Source organism: Haliotis asinina, chromosome 3, assembly GCF_037392515.1.
Source record: "Haliotis asinina isolate JCU_RB_2024 chromosome 3, JCU_Hal_asi_v2, whole genome shotgun sequence".
Classification (NCBI taxonomy): Eukaryota; Metazoa; Mollusca; class Gastropoda; order Lepetellida; family Haliotidae; genus Haliotis; species Haliotis asinina.
The window spans coordinates 41,182,278-41,201,214 of record NC_090282.1 but is presented as its reverse complement, the minus strand read 5'-3'; the positions used below and the strand labels follow the sequence as shown (position 1 = coordinate 41,201,214).

Sequence of the window (18,937 nt, the reverse complement as noted above, 5' to 3'; positions counted from 1 at the left end):
ATGCTGGGCTTAATGTATCAACTGAACATGGAGACAGAATCATCATTCACATTTTCTGTCACATTTTCTTCAGTGACGTTCACAAATGTCGTAAAATCATTCTTCTGCAAAATTATACATATTAGAATCTGTCTAAAGTAATTGATCAGCAAGAATCCATGAACCAAAGCACTTTCAGAAAGTCTCTGCAGGGTATACAGAAGAATTTAAATTTTGTAACAAGCACCTACCTTGTAAACTTTTAAGGAACAGGTGCATGAAATATAGAAACAAAATGCATTGGCATTAGAGAAGAGACCTGTTTGTGTCTGGTACCTAAGGCCGAATTCCTTCAAGTGATCCAACCACCATGACTGTCCTAGGTCAGGGTTAAGATTGTAATCTTAGTGCTAAGACCCAGCTGTCTCATCCTCTGCCTACTCGTTGAGACCAGCTGGCTTGGACTATTTCAAAGGTATATCAGTTGCTATGGATACAAAGTTTACGTATGCTAATTACAACTTCAGACCGTTTGTATTGTAATGGATGACTGCTAACAAGGTGGGGAGGGAAGGATGTTGGTCAGTTGCATCTATATTCTTAATGAATGTTCAGTAATCATGATTACACAGGCAACATACTTGATTGTGCATCCAGAGTAAGTTATAGTGTATGTGGTAGAATCACGTCAGAGGTAAAGAAATAACCCAAAATATGAACAATTGGTGAACTGTGAAACCTTATTAATTAATATACTGCTAAGAAGACATTGGGAACACTCACTATTCTACATGACTATAGCGAATCTGTTATTATTTGACAATTAATGAACACAATTTTTTTTTTACTATAATTTCTCTCAAGAAATTGAAAAGATTTCTATCAAGATTTTTGTTAAACCAAAACTTTGGTTATCTATAACTGTTTTAGAAGTATTAACTATGCCCTCCACAGATGGAGTCTGTGTGGTGATATTGATATCATAGTGCCCAAAAGGACTTTGCTGCCATTCTGAGGAAATGTCAGTGACTGTCATATGCATTTCAGTTTAACAAGTCCTCACTGGACCTGATTATCTTTAAGTCTTCTTAGGTAGTGCTTGTGGAGTACTATGTTGTTATATTTTTTCTTTTGATGAATCTCCACTGTGATCTTGTCACTGTAGTGCTCTACCACAAGGACTGGGACAGTCAGGGCAACCAACAGGAAGCACTTGAAGAGCCAATAGCTGAGGAGCAGGAGGAGGAGGAGGACAAACGTCAGATCAGAGGACTTGCGGATGACTTTGCCGATGATGAGAAAGGGGATGAAAAGAATGCATTTGTTTCAGCTGAAAAGTCTGCAAATCCTGATGTGGTGGAGCATTTTGAAGATGACACATTAAGAAAGGTCTGTACGGGTCCATTCAAAAGGCTACACGTCACATGTATCATTAGCCTTCCTGAAGATGTAAACGTTACATGTGTTGAAACAACTAAACAGTGTTTTTAAAGTGAGTTAGTATAGATTTATGCTGTATTTTTTCAAATATTCCAGCAGTATTATAGCTGAAGACAGCATAAATAAGCTTCACAGTTTGTAGTTTGATGACCGGTTGGTTAGTTTGAAGTTTAACCAACCAATCCTTCCTGAAGATAAATTGTAACTCAGATCTTCAAGGTTCTTCACAGCATGTAGGATATCCAAAACGCCATTCACACATTCTGCTCTTCAAAACATGTTCATCCAGTCAGTAACAAATCCTAAGTCTTTATCTTGTCAGTTTGATGGGACTGTATCGTTCCTCAGGTGATTAAACTTAGTATATATAAAACAGTTCATCATATCTAGAAGGCAATATGAGCGTTATCCATGCGACCCATGAAGAATTGAGTTAGAACTGATCTTCAGCTTCTCATGCTTTTCATGATAGGTGACAGGCAGTATCAGGTGGTCAGGCTTGATGATTTGAGTGGTGTATGTTATAATATCACAGCTGATTGATGTACATGATGTCAGTCATTGGATTGTCTGATCCAGACTCAATTATTGTCATACTGCTATCATATAGGTGGAATACTGTTGAGAGTGCCACTGAACAAACAAAGAAACAAACAGTGATTTTTTAAAACAATAGCTGACTAGAGTTTACTTTCTTTCATGTTGTGCCCATGTTCTGGTAAGGCAGGTGAAGTAGCACAGTAGATGTATGTTTGATTTGACATTTGTTGCTCAGGTGGAGGGATACTCATCAGAAGAGGAAGATTTAGATGGCAAGAAAGACAAAACCATTGTCGTTGAAAAGAAATTAGGTGGGTCCATCTTGAAATTCAATCCCGTAGATTCTTCTCAACCCATTACAATCCTGTAGGATCTTCCTAGCTCATAACAACCCTGTAGATTCTTTTCAATCCATAACAAGCCTGAAGGATCTTCCCAGCCCAAAACAATCCTGTAAACTCGTCACCAACTCTCAATAATCCTGTATGAACCAGTCTATAACAATGCTGTAGGACCTTCTCGACTCTAGATTCTTCCCAACTCATAACAATCCTGTAAACTCGTCACCAACTCTCAACAATCCTGTATGAACCAGTCTATAACAATGCTGTAGGATCTTCTCGACTCTAGATTCTTCCCAACTCATAACAATCCTGTCAATTCTTCCCAGCCATAACAGTCCTGTAGGATTTTCCCAGCCCATAACAGTCCTGTAGGATTTTCCCAGCCCATAACAGTCCTATAGGATTTTCTCAGCCCATAACAGTCCTGTAGGATTTTCCCAGCCCATAACAGTCCTATAGGAGTTTCTCAGCCCATAACAGTCTTGTAGGATTTTCTCAGCTTATAATAATCCTGTAGGATTTTAGTCTTGGCATATTCCTCTTGAAACAGTTCTTTTTCTCATCTTCACATTCTTTGGCATGATGGTACTGATTCATGCAACCAGTATGTGCTATCTTAAACTTATTGACCTGTCTCCAAACTCACATACATACAACCCTTTGGTTGTATGTTAATGTGTTGCATGTGCCCCTTGTCAACAGCATGCACACTGTGTCAGTTGAAGGAGGAAGGGAGGGGGAGTTAAAGCTCTTGAATTTTTTTGTGAACACCTTTTATCATTATCCAACTAATAATATTTGCTATACCTGAGGAAGATCACTTCTATGTAAACAATGGTCTGTTGCGATTTCTGTCACCCTGGCGTACCTTATATTTTCAAGTATATGATTATGTGCATGCTGGATTTTACATTCATTCTTTGTAACTTGCATGACCTGTTTTTACCAAGATGTGTTTGTTTTGCATGACCTGTGTCTTTCATCACCTGTTTATTGCATGACCTGAATCTTACCTGACCTGTAGATAGGATGACCTGTTTGTTTGGCATGATCTGTTTCTTGGATTTATCTGCATGTTACATTGCATGTATCCTGTATAATCTTGCATTGCCTGTGTGTGGATTTGTATCTTGCCTAACCTGTATCTTGCATTAGCTGTATTTTGCTTTAAATGTCTCTTTCATCATCTGTGTCTGCATTACCCATATCTTGAATTTACCTGTTTGTTGCATTAACTGTATCTTACCTGGTCATTTTCTTGCAATTGCTTACTTGATTTTTGCATTACCTGTACCTGGCATTTTCTGTATCCTGAATCTTGCATTAATTGTATCTTGCATTACCTGTATCCTTTGTTACCCTATCTTGCATTACCTGTATCCTTTGTTACCCTATCTTGCATTACCTGTATCCTTTGTTACACTATCTTGCATTGCCTCTGTCTTGCATTAGCTGTATCTTGACTTTACTGTAATTTGCATTAAGTGTATTCAGAATGTATTACCTGTATCTTGCTATATCTGTTTTGTGCATCTTTCATTTGTTAGAGTATCTGTATCTTGCATTTGTTTATTGCGTTACCAGTGTATGCCAATTCCTTGCATGATTAAGATGTTAGTACTTGTTTAAAACTTTGTAGAACTGATAGTTAGGTTCATTTTGTAATTTCTTTATTAGCTGCCCCAAGGGAAGCCTCAAAGAATGGTGAATCAAACAATAATAATGAAAGATCTAGTAAAGACATTATTCTTTACAGTGTCTCAGAAAGAGGACACTATTAAACCTGAGACAGTCCAGGTGAAAGATACTGCTGTTAGCAAGAGATCACCTCCTCCAGTTACACAGACAGAACCTCCAGGACGTGAGGAGGAGTCATTTTCTGAATCTTCTTTCTCCTCCTCCTCCTCCTCCTCCTCATCGCCATCCGAGAACAGTACCCCCAGAGATGTGGTAGAGAGAAAAGTAGTCAGTCCAACCAAAGCTTTGGGGGTTGTTTCTGAGGCAGATCGAGCACCATCTCGTTTTGCAGAGGCTCCTGTGCTGAGTGACAGATCAGACTCTTACAAGAGTTCTACTTCCTCATCCTCAGCATCTGATGCAGACAGTAGGCCAATTAGTCTACCAGAGCGACCCAAATCTCCTGTAGCAGAGACTTTGAATCAAGAGGAGAAAGAGGAGGAGAGGAAGGAAGAGAAGATTAAAGAAGAAAAGAATATATTATCACCCAACAAGAATGAGGAAGAACCCAAAAATGAGTCACTATCAGAGAAATCCTTGGTCTCAAAACAGACAGCCCCCCCTCCCTTGATGGATTCTGCTAGGTCAGAACCGGAATCAACAGCTACTCGGGGTGGAGAATCTGAAAGTGTCAGAGAGTCAAGCAGCTCATCAGAAGATTCCAGTTCTTACTCATCATCTGATTCAGAATCTGATGACTCAGAATCAGGCCATGACAAAGACCGGTCTCCAGCCCAGAACTCTGAGCCCCAAGGTGATTCCAAAAAAGTAGAGGGTTCTAGGTCCAGTTCTAGATCTGACACAGGATCTGAAAGCGAGAGATCAGCCCGACCAATCACACCATTCCCAACAAGGAAAGAAAAAGCCTTAAGTGAGGAGGAATCCTATAAATCTAGTCAAGACAAATACATGGGTAAACCAGCAATGAGTCCAGTGCCTGCAGATGCTGTTGATGGCCCAGCTGACTATACCAGTGACATGCAGCAGACTGCTGACAATGCTGCAGTGAGTGAGAAACATGCAGTCCTGTCCAGTGCTATCGTGGCAGCAGCGCCAATAATGGCTCCTGCAGTTCCCCAAGACATGAACTCGGAAAGTCTCATGGCTGCTGCTTCCAGAAGTGAAAGGAAGGACTCTCCTGATGGTGATGGGAAGAAACCTGGTAAGGCTTTGATGACTTAGATGTGAAGCTGGGGCTACAGTTTTCTAATGGTAGATGATATTTATTTTATTCCTGTATCTTTTGAAAAAGATTCTTCTCTGATATTGTCAAATTTATGTTGCTCTTGTTATGTGTGCATGCATGTTAATTGCTCATTGCTAAATGTTTTTGTCTGTTCTTTGTTTTACTTGTAATGTAATGAGATGATTATTCAAAGATTATTCAAGGGTTAACAGTTGCCTAATACAGTGGATAGAGAATATTCTTGTTTCAAGAATACTACACTTAGCGTTATGCAGTATTAAAGATGCTGAATGTCAAGGACAGTATTTTAAGTCACAGTTACATTAGAGTCACATTAACGTGTGGTATGTTACAGTATGGTTCAAAATTATTGAGAATAGCTAAAGCATTTCATATTATTAAACGAGAACAAATCAGATAAAATTGAATGTATTGTGAAAGTAAACTGACCTTTTCATGTTGTGTAGGTAAAAATTTAATATTTTATCAAGTCTCCTTGAGCTTCACGGCACAGTCTAAGACGGGTAGGCATACTTCCTATCAGAGAGGTTAGTGTCTCGTGAGTTATGCTATCCCAGTATCGTACCACTTCTCTCTTCATGTCTTCAATTTTTGTCAACCCCTTTTGATTCACACATTCCTTCATCATCCCCGAAATGTTCTCAATGGGATTTAAGTCAGGACTATATGCAGGAAATGGTAATGCAGTCACATTTTTCTCCTGAAACCACTGCTTGGCATGTTTTGCGGTGTGTTTAGGATCATTATCTTGCTGCAAAATCCAGTCATTTCCATAAAACACATGTGCACTTGGAAGGAGAAAATTATCTAATATGTTAGTGTAGCGTTGACTTGTCAGATTTCCCTCAAACACACACAGCGGGGTCGTTCCTAATAAGGATATCCCTCCCCATACATGAAACTTTGGGCTGTATTTAGGTCGTCGATACAACGGTGCTGACGCAGACTTTGTCCATATTTTCACATTATTGGGATATACCCATATTGAGCTTTCATCAGTAAAAATCACATTTTCCCAGTCAAAGTTTTCATGTGCCAAACACCACTCAACACGCCTGTCTTTATGTTCTTGTTTCATGAGAGGAGAAGGAATTCCAGTCTTTTTCTCCCATCCAAGATCAATCAAATTTCTTCTAACTGTAGATTTTGATACAACTGTTGATCCCCTTTCTATCATTTCATACCTGATGTTGGAGATGCTTGCTCTTTGCTTTTTAGACGCTAAAATTCCCAGCCGGGCGCGATCTGAGAAGTCCAATTTTCTGGGTCTCCCTGCTCCTTTCTGGTGCCCAAAATTCTTTCCCTCTTTAAAATTCTTCCTAATCCTATACACAGTAGAAACAGGAGTTCCTGTTCTCTCTGCCAATGTATTTACATCATCAATTCCTTGATTACACAACTCAAAAATCAACCTTCTTTTATCTTCAGCAGACATTGTTGACAGTGCTGAGGAAAATGACGTCTGCTACAAATTCAGGGGAGGTAACTCTAATTGTACTATACTCAGTAGGCCAAGATGAGTTACCTCCCTTATACCATTACTTAGTTTTAAGTATCAGTGAATCAGTTGAGGTGTTAGGATAGCTCAAAGTAAGAAGAAAAATTCTCAATAATTATGAACCAGACTATATAAGGCAACCAAGGAGGCCCAAATATGAAAGACTATATAGTGCTGACAATATAAGACATTTTTAATGCTGTGGTGTGTGGTCTTGTGCGTAGAGTCCTGGTACCAAATCAGATGAAATTCAGCAACAAATGCCTCAGACAGATGGATGATGTGTTCTGTAGCTTGACCATTGAGAGTATCTTGTACTTCTGCTGTGCCCCATAAAGACACATGTGGTCCACCTTAGGCAAGTTAATTTGTTCAAAATTACCTCTGTTCACTCGGCAACAAATGGGTATGTGGTATCTTGGGCATTAATATCTTAGTGCTTTGACTATGCATATGTGCATGGATAAAGAGATTTATGAAGGTTGATATCAATCAGAAGACCGCTGTTCAGGAATGATAGTAAACTTGGGTACACAGGTTTGAAATCATAGTGATGGTGTTCACTGACACTTGATAAAGAAAGGGATTAAGTTAGCAGCTGAGGAATACTATTGGTCAATGATCTTGGTTGGAAGACGGTTACAGCCTTGTCCTGATTACGTTTTGAAACAGATACGGTGTCACAGCTGCAGGTAAAGTACTCCTATAAATAGTGATGCTGTAAGTAGCACCAGATGTGAGGTGTGACCAGTTGTCCTTACAAGTCTTGTAACACAGTGTACACATTGCAGCAGACTCGGGGTCATCCAGTGTGGACTCCAGCAGTGACAGCAGTGCCACCTCTGGCTCATCCTCAGAGATGGAGTCAGAGAGTGAAGGGGAACTGATTGTGCAGGAAGAAACTCCTCGGGGACTCAAGGACACAAGCCCTCAGACTGATGACTCTGCCTCTAGGGAGGATGCCGCTCCCAAGACAGTGACTGATGCTTCTCCAGCTGTGGTGTCAACTGATATAAGTGGTGGTGACAGAACTAAGACTGAAGATTCTGACTCAGAAGAACCACAGCAGACAAATCTTCCTGCTCCACATGCAACACCACAGCCAGAGCAGACAACATTTCCATCGCCATCCAGGTCTCTTTCAAAATCTCATCCAGCTGAACAGACAGGTATGATATAGATATGTAGTGAACCTTTGACACTGTAACCTTGTGACTCTGTCTTGTATAGAATATAACCTGAATTATCACAATAGACGCTTTTTCCATCTGCCCTAACGGCAAATATGTGAACAAAGCAGACATTAACAAAGCAGACATTTATTTCTTGGTTTACAGATATTTCTTTTGCAATTGTGGTTGGTAGGTGAGAAATAACATTGAAAATATAGAGACATTTTTGTTCTTGAAGACATTACAAGTAGTGATTAAACCAGCTTATTGTTTAATGTAATTTCCCTGATGAAGGTGTAAGACATTCTTGGGTTTTTATAGCTAATTTCCCTTTTAGACCAGTTTCGGACATAATGCTGTATCTCTGACCATGGAATGGAGTTTCAGTAGGATATAGTTTATAATAGGTCTGCTCCCAAACAGCACTACTATGAATGATGGCTCACATCACATTGTTGAGGTGCTGTTGCCCATAGCCTTGAGTGTTGGGCTGTACTGAAGATACTGACTGCAGGGACTGAGAACAGAAAGATCAGTCTTCACCATCTGAGTTCACCTAGTTTATGATTACACCTTGTGGAACAGGACAAAAACTTGTAGCACCTTATGACTGTGGTCCTTCCGTGGCCCCTCTTCCCCTAACCCATGCGATAATGAGAGTAATACTAGCTGTCATGACTGTAATGCAATGTGTGTTTGAACTTTGAAACTCCTGGGAAGGCTGTGAAGTCCCCAATATTATTGCAAAGATGGTTGTTAAGCTGTGATTATGTTATTCATGCAGAAACTGCACATCCGCAACAGATAATTTTACAAACATTTATCAGTAATCTGTCAGACATCCAGTTACATACATACTGAAACTTTTGTTTAAATCTGCTACTAATCATAATATGTAATTAATTACAGTAGCTAAACTGACTATTTCATTTTAAATAATTGCATTAACATCTGCTGAAATTACATTTCTCTCAAAATTCAAATATTGCCACATGTTTATTAGTCATGGTGTCAATAAGCAATAGGAACATAGTTTGTGATACTGGACTGTCATTGCTCAGAGCAAGTTCCCCCTCCGGTCCCAACTGTTGTAGTCATCCCAACCACACCTGATATAAGAGAGGGACAGGGAAGTGGGGAGTGGCAGGATCAGGCAACAACACCTGTACAGGGCCCCAGACAGACTGGTGGATTGCCAGCACAGTTTGAGTATCAGCCAAAACATTCAACAGAATCTGATGAGAAGACAGGTTGGTTGGAGTTTTGAATTGGGGCTCTGACTGGGAGAACAAAATTAACAGACTCGAGTATCCTTGTCTGCCTGTGCTTCAAGACACTAACCTGGACAAGAATACCCAATTTATGTTGTGATGCGCCACCCAATTGTCATTGTATTATCTAAGTAAGAATGCAGTCAGACAAGTGTGTGAACTTTTGCTTCTAAATGTCTGCAACATATGTTAAGATGTTGGTTATCTCCCCTCAGTGGGTACTTGAGTCCTTGACTTTCATATCAAGTCAGTCAAACTGCATTTGAGCTCTCAGGTACTCATCAAAGCCCTATTTGTAAATCATACTGGAGTGATCTTATGATGTTCTTATTTGTATCAGTTTTGTATATCTTGGTTTTGTGACATGGAATGATATGTGAAAGAAAATTAGAATTTCAAATTCATTTGTTTTATTGCACTGATTCTGTTGAGAATCGACAAGGAAATACAAATGGAAAGGGAAGTAACTCTTTGACTCTCACCTCTCTGACCATGGTTTAAATAATCTAATGAATAATGAATAATATGCCTTCAAATGTATTATAATTTTTCATCTGTAAATCAAGTACTACAGATGTCTCGGTTTGTTGTTAGAGATGAATTACTGTAATGTGTTACCACTTTCTCATAACACTTATTTTTCTTTAGGGGAAGATGGTCAGACAAGACGGGCCAGTGAAAGTGAGACTGAAAACATGCATGGAGGTAAATAATACAGATAACTTTAATGTCAGTTACAAAAACAACTATAACAATGTAAAAAGGGCAATAGGAATTAGTATATACTTAGTATATGTTATCTACATACATACTAACATTTGTGTAGCATTGATAGCCAGTTCAACTGCTCAAAGGCTGGTCCAAACTGGCAACAGCTTTTGTTTTCCCTCTTTCATTGGATGTTCATCACAGAGGCACATTGTATTTTCAATCTCAATTCCTTAAACTCCATGATTGACGACGACTACGACGACTACTACCATGACTACTACGACTTCTACTACTCTTACTACTGCCACTACAGCTACTACTACTACGACGACGACGACAACTGCTGCTGCTGCTGCTGACCATCACCATAATTATGATCATCATATATGTAATTTGCAATATTAATATGGCAAATTATCAACATATAAAATAAAATATTTATATTTCATAGCTGTGTCATTATGTATATATTTGCCCTGGTTTTACAGGTAATGACCCTGACAAAGTAGCAGATGATGATGATGCTGCCAAATGGCAGTCTGTTCTGGAATTTGTGCAGCCGCCGCCACAGACGATGCATCCAGGAAGCCTCACCCCACTGCTGGAGGACCAGAACGCCATCGACATAAACAACATCAACCTCACTAAAGCACAGGTAGTTAACTTTCTTCGCATCGGTGATTGTCCAGGTTATATTACCTTCACTGTTTTACTATATACACCCTTGACCAAAAAAATCATAGACTGTGGTATGTGTGTGATTAAGAAAAAACACAGCACTGAAAGTACATGTCAGAATATTCTGTTGTTTCATGACATCCGCAACATCTCCAGAACTCAGAACTTCAGAGCAGCATATGTACCCCAGAACATTTTGCACCATATTTGTAGTGGAAGAAATGTTTCAATTGTAATTTGAAAAAAGGGTAGTTAAGGATATAGTAGAGGGATGCATGAGTTAAAAAACAAATTAACCCTGTTTTACTTAATTTACTTAATTAATTTTACATATTGTAGGAGAACAAATTATAAGCCTCTTTTTCAGTTCGTGACCATTAAAAAAGGAGCTGATATCATAACCACAAATCCATACTTCTGTGTGGAAACTCAAATTCTTATTGTCTTGCACTTTATTGTGTATGTACCTGCATCTACTTCTGTATCAGTTGGTTGATGGGGTGGGCAAACATTATGATATCTTGTTATGTCAATTTTGTCTTGTTGATGAAATTTAGCTACAGTTGACAGATATTTACAGATGTATTTTGGGATGATGCATACCTACTATGTATGTTGACTTCAGGTTGTGGAGATCATGCAGACCATTGAGATCAAGGACAACCTCCAAGCAGTCACCATCTCCAACTGCAGCCTTGGAGTAGATGAAATGAACAAGCTGCTGCAGTCTCTGGCCAAGTCTCCTTCCAATCCCCGGGTGAGGCACCCCTCTGAACCACACCCTCTGAACCACATCCTCTGTGCACTGGCTGTCTGTATTAGCAAAGGGGAAGTTTCATTTGTAAAAATGCTGATTAACTGTGACAGAATGTGATGAAAATATTTGTATTGTTTATGGTTAGAATGGCTATTACTACCAGATTTGAGTTTATTGAAGCTGTATAACGGACTCAAGAGCACCAAGAGAAAATGTATCTCAGCTACCCTTCAGTGTATTAATGTCTGTCATGGATAGTTTGGCACTTTGACATTCAGCACCTGGCTTCAACATAGCATCTTCCACAATCTATGTTTTTTGTTAAAACCATGGACTTCTTATGCCAGCTTCTTAATTTGAGTCAGTATTGTCACAAAGTGCCAAAGTTTTTGAAACGAATGCAAACCTGCTGCAAGAGCAAATCTGGGTAGGAATTGACTGAATAATCACAGGTACATCATGATGTTAACATACTGTCCAGAATAATTAAAATATGTCAGAATGTTTAGACATACCAGATTGTGCCATTTGTGGGGAGTTTTAACAGAGATCTGCCTGTCTCAAGAATTGCTTTAGTGTGTAGAACAAGATTTCGATGGCATTGTTTCCAGTTGTCACTGAAACAGGATCATAATGGAGGATAGTGACATTAGGAAAGTGTTGAAATAAAGCTGATGTTATCTGATTTCAGATATTGAACCTCAACAACAACATTCTAGGCCCTCGAAGTGTAGTGCCTCTCGTGGAGATCCTAAAGATCAAACCATCCATTGACATGTTGCTGTAAGTCCTGACAGTTTATGGCAGCTTTATGGCAGCTATAATTCCTTGTACATCATGTTTATTTGTTTGTTGTTTTACGCCCTCAGCAATATTCCAGCTAAATGGTGATAGTCTGTAAAAAATATGGACCAGACAATCCTTTGGACCAAAGCCTGAGCATTGATTGACACAAATGGGATACAATGAGACATGTCAACCAAGTCAGCGAGCCTGACCACACGAACACATAAGTTGCCTCGTACGACATGCATTGGTTGCTGAGGACCAATTCTAGCCCAGGGTCTCCTTTCACAAAGCGCTAAGGTGATTGTAAGTCATTAAGGTACCCTAAGGCCAGTGTTAAGACTGCGAGTAAAGGTTAACCTTAGTTAAGATTGCTTCATGAAAGGTGCCCCTGATCTTCATGGGTTTCCTTCTACATGTACATCAAACACACAAGTGTTTCCGAAAGCTGTTGACTCATCATAACTGAAGATAACTGGAAAATGAGCAAAATATGTTATGTTTAGTGTTGTTTACACATTCTGCATATTTGAATACACCAACAAATATTTACAGCAATGTCTGTTACACTGTTGCAGGTTACAAGGTAACCCCATAGGCAACGAGGGTCTTCAGACTCTAGTGGATGGGCTGCTGGACATAGAATTTGAGGCCCAGGAGTACAAGAAGAGAGAGTCAGAGCAGATGGGGGGAGTACCTGTCATGTCCATTAAGGGTCGCTTTTGTCAGCTGCAGGAACTGGACCTCAGCGAGACTAGCATCACCGATGACGGAATGGTGGACGTGGCACTGCTTCTTGAGAGTAACCTTGACCTTCATACTTTGAGTCTTAGCAGCTGCCCAGACATCACCAATCCCGGCTGGTCCAAACTGGCAGCAGCTTTAGCGAAGAACAAGAACCTAAAGACATTGACGATACAGAACAACAAGATCTGTGATGAGGGTGTTTGTATACTTGTTGAGGGTCTGAAGAAAAACACATCACTGTCAACCCTTGAGGTGGCCAATGCAGGAATTGAGGAGGCAGGAGGCCGTGCCCTCATTGACCTCCTCAAGCGCAACACCACTGTACAGTATCTCACCCTAGGGCCAGGCAATGACATTCCTCAGAAGACACTAGATGAGATTAATAGATACCTGTCCTTGAATCATTCCCCTCCATCTTCAAAACGATGATATGCTTCAAGCTTGCTGTCTATTATTCGGACAAACCTAGAACTATACATACCTATTATATATACATTACCATAATGACTAGTATATCTAAAGTTAAGTGTAACAGAGTTTCACTAGTATTAAACATTAAATAAAATTTGGCTGACTAGCAAATTTGAATTGAAACACCTCTGCATCTGCATCATGGAAACATGTTACCACGTTAATATTTTTGCTCTGTCTGAAAGTGCCTTTGGGCACATAGGCTTATGGGTATGCTTGATAATAACTTCCTACTTCTAGTGCTTCTGTCTGCCTTGTGAATATATTTATTTAAAACATTTTTAAGTGTTTTTTTTTTTTTTTTTATTCCTTATGGTATCTGCTAGGAAGTGGCTATGTATGTTGTACAGTGAAATGTCACAGTGCAAGATGGTATTTTTTGGATAGCACATAATAACAGGTTTATTCATTCAGTTGAACTTCTGTATCTGAACACGTCGCCCTGTTGTCATGAAGAGACGTGTCACTACGTGTGTGTTGTCTTCTTCCTGAAAACATTAATTCATATCTAATTCCGAATTTATTTTCTCCTTCTGTGGCTTCATCAAAAAGTAGAATATATTTTAGTGGTGAAAAGGCATGGTTAGTGGGAATAAGGGGAGGGTCACTAGAAATTTGACAGTCTGTAGGGGAGGATGACAAAACTTATGCATATATTTGGGAAGGGGCATGAAAAGAATGGACATTTCATAATGTAATAGACTATATAGTTCTTTTGCCTTTTGTATTTTCTGACTGGGCCTTGAGACAAATTTACAAGGACATGCAAAGTTCATCCCAATATATTGTAACAACCATTAGGGTGATATTAGCAGTATATTAGAACATATAACAACCATCACCCATCCACTTCAGTAAATTATTACTGGCCCCTAAATTTTCTTTGTTCTTTAAGTTTTGAAGTTTAAATTTTGATGGTAGAAATAAAATGAAAACCTATAATAACGTCTTTCCTGCTTTGAAAGACTGATTCCTGAACAACTTATTGGAATAGTTATGTTTATAACATATAATTCAGTTCAGAATTGCAACATTAATATTTCAAAGAGAAATTGTTGTGTAAAATGGTTTTCAGATATCTATATAAAAGCAGAGACCATATAATAGATTATTATTATAGATCTATTATATGGTCTCTGATAAAAGTAGATAAATATCTATATATGTTTAAACATTAGGTATTAGAGTAGTAATTCATTTCTAAGGTTAGTGTTACTTGCATGGTGTTGAAGATGCAATATATTATTCATTATTATCATTTTGATTCAACTTGTGACAGATGTTGCTTGATGGTGTGTGAGTGAGACTTATGGAAAAGGCAAGATCAGTATGTAGTGTTTTTATTTCTTGCAGGGTGAATGGTTGTACCTATCCTAAATAATAGTTATGTATACTTGGATATTGTTTGTAAGTGTGTCTTACTTCATATTTTGATGGTGTAAGGCAAGGCTGGAAACTAGCAAGAATCATGTCAGAAATTTGATGTGATGTTTTTTTCATAAAAAAAATGTTTTGTTTCTTTCAATTTTGATCAATAATTTGTTAAACGCAATGCTGGTCAAATGGTCAGTTGACATTCTTATTTCACCAAACATGTCAGTAATGCTGAATATGGAAAATATCAAGAGTTTAGTTCCCTTGTCCTTGATTCACAGAATTATCTCTCTTGATCTTTTGAGACGTATTCAACATTTCACATTCAGTTTGAAAATCAAGATCCAAATGTCGACACTTAAGACATTTTTTAACAACTCCACCCTTAACTGAAAACTGTGATCCATCAAATGAAGATTGTATAGTCAATGTAACTATTGTAAAATATTGGGTGTGATTTTGAAGATTTTTGCTCACATCTGTATGTGCCATCTGACTTTTACTTAGAGCTAACTGTGATAAGACATTGTTGTGTCATCATATATCCCACCTGTACATGGTATGCAGATTACTTTATTCTGTCCATTGCAGAATGGATTCCAGTGACTTTCATTGACCATTATCATCTTGCTTCATAGTGATGGGCTTGTATGTGCCAGTTTGTTTATATTGTTGCAGATCACTGAAGATAACATCATCCTTTGGTCTATAGACACCACAGAAATCAATGTTCTGTGATGTTGTTTCCAAAACTGATTGACTATATCTTTATATTTTATGATATTTGTTTGACTTGTGAGTGAAATTATACACACAGACATATCACAAAGTCATTGACAAGAAAGTGTAAACATGACATTTTGTATTTATTCTTATTATTACTAATAATTATGATAATAGTGACACATAATTACGGCTTTTAGTAGTATAGTGTAAAGTTTCAATAATCTTCTCAAGAAAGTCTGTAAAATAATGATTCCCTGAAACTGGTTTTACTGAATGGGTAGACTTTATCTGAAACCAATTTCATGGCATTTCTTGAATATTTGCTTCAGTTTGTGAACAATATTTGGAATGACATTATTTCTTGTCAACAATGACGATGTTTTGAAGACATCTCATGCCTGTATAGCTGTTGTGTTTATAGTCTTGTTGTTTGTAAATTGTTTTAGTTAAATTTGGTATGTACTGATACTGCGTTGTACATATATTACTACTAAACACGAAACTTTTTTGCCAACATAACATCTGGTGCCTTGTAGATGTAATGATTCCTCATTGGTCAAGGGAAAACTGCTCTTTCTGTGATAAACCCAATGGTTACTGTAGATGAAACAACATGGAGAATAAACTTATTGTCAACAAATGATATCCGTTTTGTATTTTACAGCCATGATGGTCAAAGTGTATCTGCATCATTACTTCACTTTGAAACTCGTTCCTCCATGATGGCTTATAACCCTCCTGCCCAGAAGTAATAATACAGCCTATTGATGGTAACCTCTTGTTCATTACATAGACTGATATTTCAGGGTAGATTGCCATTAACAGCAGAGTTGTCGACAACAAGACTGAGATATTATTGGTCGGGCTGGGAGTTAAAACAATAATTCATTATTTAGAACGTAACATAAGTATTATACATGTGAATGATACTGAGGAATGAGGTTAGTTTTACATCACTTGTAGCAGTGTATGAACTAGTGTCTGCCCGACAGCCTGCTGCGTGCTTGTTACATAGTTAGCTTACAACTTTATTTTATAGCCAGCCCTGTGGGGCATTTCATATTTCGAAAATAAGTTACAATTGTGTTAGCCAGATGATGCATGTATTATAAGTTCATGATGAATCAAACCATAACTTCCACAGATAAGTCTACCAGTTTATCGAACACCACTTGTGATTAGTTTAGAGAATGCTTTCAGCCAATGAACAATGTTGTTCTTTTCTGTTTTTCCGATTCAGATGGCAGTGACGCTAAGTGAATCAACAGTATACACCAAGTTATGTTTGTTTGGGGTTTTTTTTAAATGCTTTTGCACATGTTTTAGTTTACCTCACTACATGTAAGTCATTCATAACATTATTTGACACCATATCTCAGTTTTCTACTTTTAGTACAGGGTTGGTTTCATGTTAACAGGGCTCGCCACATTTTTCAGTTTTCAGGGATGTGGGCCTCCTGTGTTTTTGGGGGGAGTTTCATACACTGGTTTTAGCCATATTCCAGCTGGCAGGGTCTTCAGAATTAGGCTGCACACCTTGTACACATGTGGGGAATCAAACCCTGGTCTTTGGTGTGACAAGTGGACGCTTAAACCATTAGGCTACCCAACTGAAAGATAATATATTAAGGCATCTATGTTGTGCAGGATGGCATACAGAAGGTGCTGCTGACATGGTCAACTCATCCCACTGCTAGTAAAGTAAAGCATGACTAACTTCACAAAAACTATAAACCAAGAAGTGAAAATAGACACCATGCCCTTGTTTGTACACAGAATCATAAAGTCAGTCATTTAAACAGAGCCTTCTGTATAAAGGGAGACAACTCCATTTGAACACCCTGTTGCTCTCAAAACACTACTTTGCATGTGGGATCACATCAGACTCTGGTTCAATTCCATGGGCACAATGTGTGAAGCCCACTTCTGGAGTCAGCTGCCACGATGTTGCTACAATATAGCTGAAGTGCAGTCACATTGTGGACACTGTTTTGATCCAAACTGAAACATGGAAAAGTATATTGGGAAAAAAGATATTCTTAATAAATATATGGTACTCATTTGTAATTCTTACTGGGTCATCTTTAGTCTATTAGTGTGTGTGTTAGTGTGTGTGTGTTAGTGTTAGTGTTAGTGTTAGTGTGTTAGTGTTAGTGTTAGTGTTAGTGTTAGTGTTAGTGTGTGTGTGTGTGTGTGTGTGTGTGTGTGTTTCAATCTGTGGTTTGTAAAGGGACACAACTCCATGTGCAAAAGTTGAGGTGGTTGTGATGTGACACACGACTCAGATGCAGTGGTGTCACGGATGGGGGAGCCAAAACAAGCATAAATCTTAGACTTATAATAACAGACCTATACTGTGGTTTCTACACATCTTGTTTCAGCACTGATAACTGGGCTTCAAGCCACTGTGTTGAGTCACGGTTTCACAGATAGGAACAAAACACTTTTATATTTGACCCCTTATGCATGGGGTTCTCTTTATAGATGGTAATATAACGGCTACACCGTGTATTGGATGAATCAACAGCCATGTTAAAGTGGAATATATCCTCACACAAAGCACGAGGGCCATGACTACTATTGCGTGTTTCTTGGATGTGGTTCCCTCTCTTCCCACAATCATACTGGCTAGGAATGTGACAATGCATCGACCTACTGATGTATTGCAACTGTTGAATCTCCATATCGATGTTAGAAACGAAAAACTGTCAATGCATTGATGGTACGTGCGACTATCGATAGTTTAGTTACTGATTTTCCTTGATACACGCGCAGCACAAAGTGCAGGAAGTATTGGTGCAGACGTGTAGCTTCAGTGAGTTATTGTTTTAACTGGTTTAGTCCAGCAGGAGGCAGCTGAAAAATCTGATACTGATTTTGTTTGACACTATTTTCAGTTAGTATGATGTCTTGGGCTTATGAAAAGGCATGTAATACTCTCAGATCTTGGTGTCAGGTTTTTGCCACAGGTCTTTTTATGTGCTGGAGGTCTGTAAGCATTTTCATGACATTTGGTTTGCTGCCCGACAACTTCTCAAAGTTAATCATGGATAGTTTTACTACTATCAATCTCACCACTTTCATTTTGACTTTTGTGTATTGCTAAAGGACATATAACTTTTTTTGACATTTTTCCTTTTGAAAATAATTAAAATGGCCGCCATTTTGACCGTCATCTTGAATTATCGTGTGTTGCCTTCTCGGCAGTTACTTGCTACTTTAGAAGAGACAAGTGTCAAACAACATCAAGAGTGGTGGCTTGGGCATAAAAAGTAATTTTGTATGGTCATGTCGTGGTAATATGTTTTACAGCTTATTCTTTGGGACAGGGGATTTTAACGATTCTCCGACCTTTCTTGGAAATGTGTGGTGGTGATTTATTTATTGAAAGTTTACATGATTCTTGTAACTAGAATCAGCTGTTTTTGTTTCCCGTTTACTTCTAGAGTGATAGCGCATTGTATGGAATTATTTCATATTATCCAGCATTCAAAATGGC

The 18,937-nt window shown here is 38.5% G+C and overlaps 1 protein-coding gene across 2 annotated transcripts in view; it reads left to right on the top strand.

Annotated features, from left to right (window-relative positions):
- Positions 1-16,072, top strand: part of LOC137278013 (glutamate-rich protein 3-like) — a 44,122-nt gene extending 28,050 nt beyond the window's left edge. For both annotated transcript variants that reach the window (XM_067810044.1, XM_067810045.1), the window contains 10 exons: positions 1,145-1,368; positions 2,195-2,270; positions 4,060-5,202; positions 7,537-7,914; positions 8,979-9,167; positions 9,837-9,893; positions 10,388-10,554; positions 11,203-11,334; positions 12,026-12,117; positions 12,699-16,072. In XM_067810044.1, the coding sequence (XP_067666145.1) occupies positions 1,145-1,368; positions 2,195-2,270; positions 4,060-5,202; positions 7,537-7,914; positions 8,979-9,167; positions 9,837-9,893; positions 10,388-10,554; positions 11,203-11,334; positions 12,026-12,117; positions 12,699-13,296 (3,056 nt within the window). In that variant the 3' untranslated portion in view covers positions 13,297-16,072. The remainder of the gene's footprint in view (positions 1-1,144; positions 1,369-2,194; positions 2,271-4,059; positions 5,203-7,536; positions 7,915-8,978; positions 9,168-9,836; positions 9,894-10,387; positions 10,555-11,202; positions 11,335-12,025; positions 12,118-12,698) is intronic.
- Positions 16,073-18,937: the final 2,865 nt, after the last annotated feature.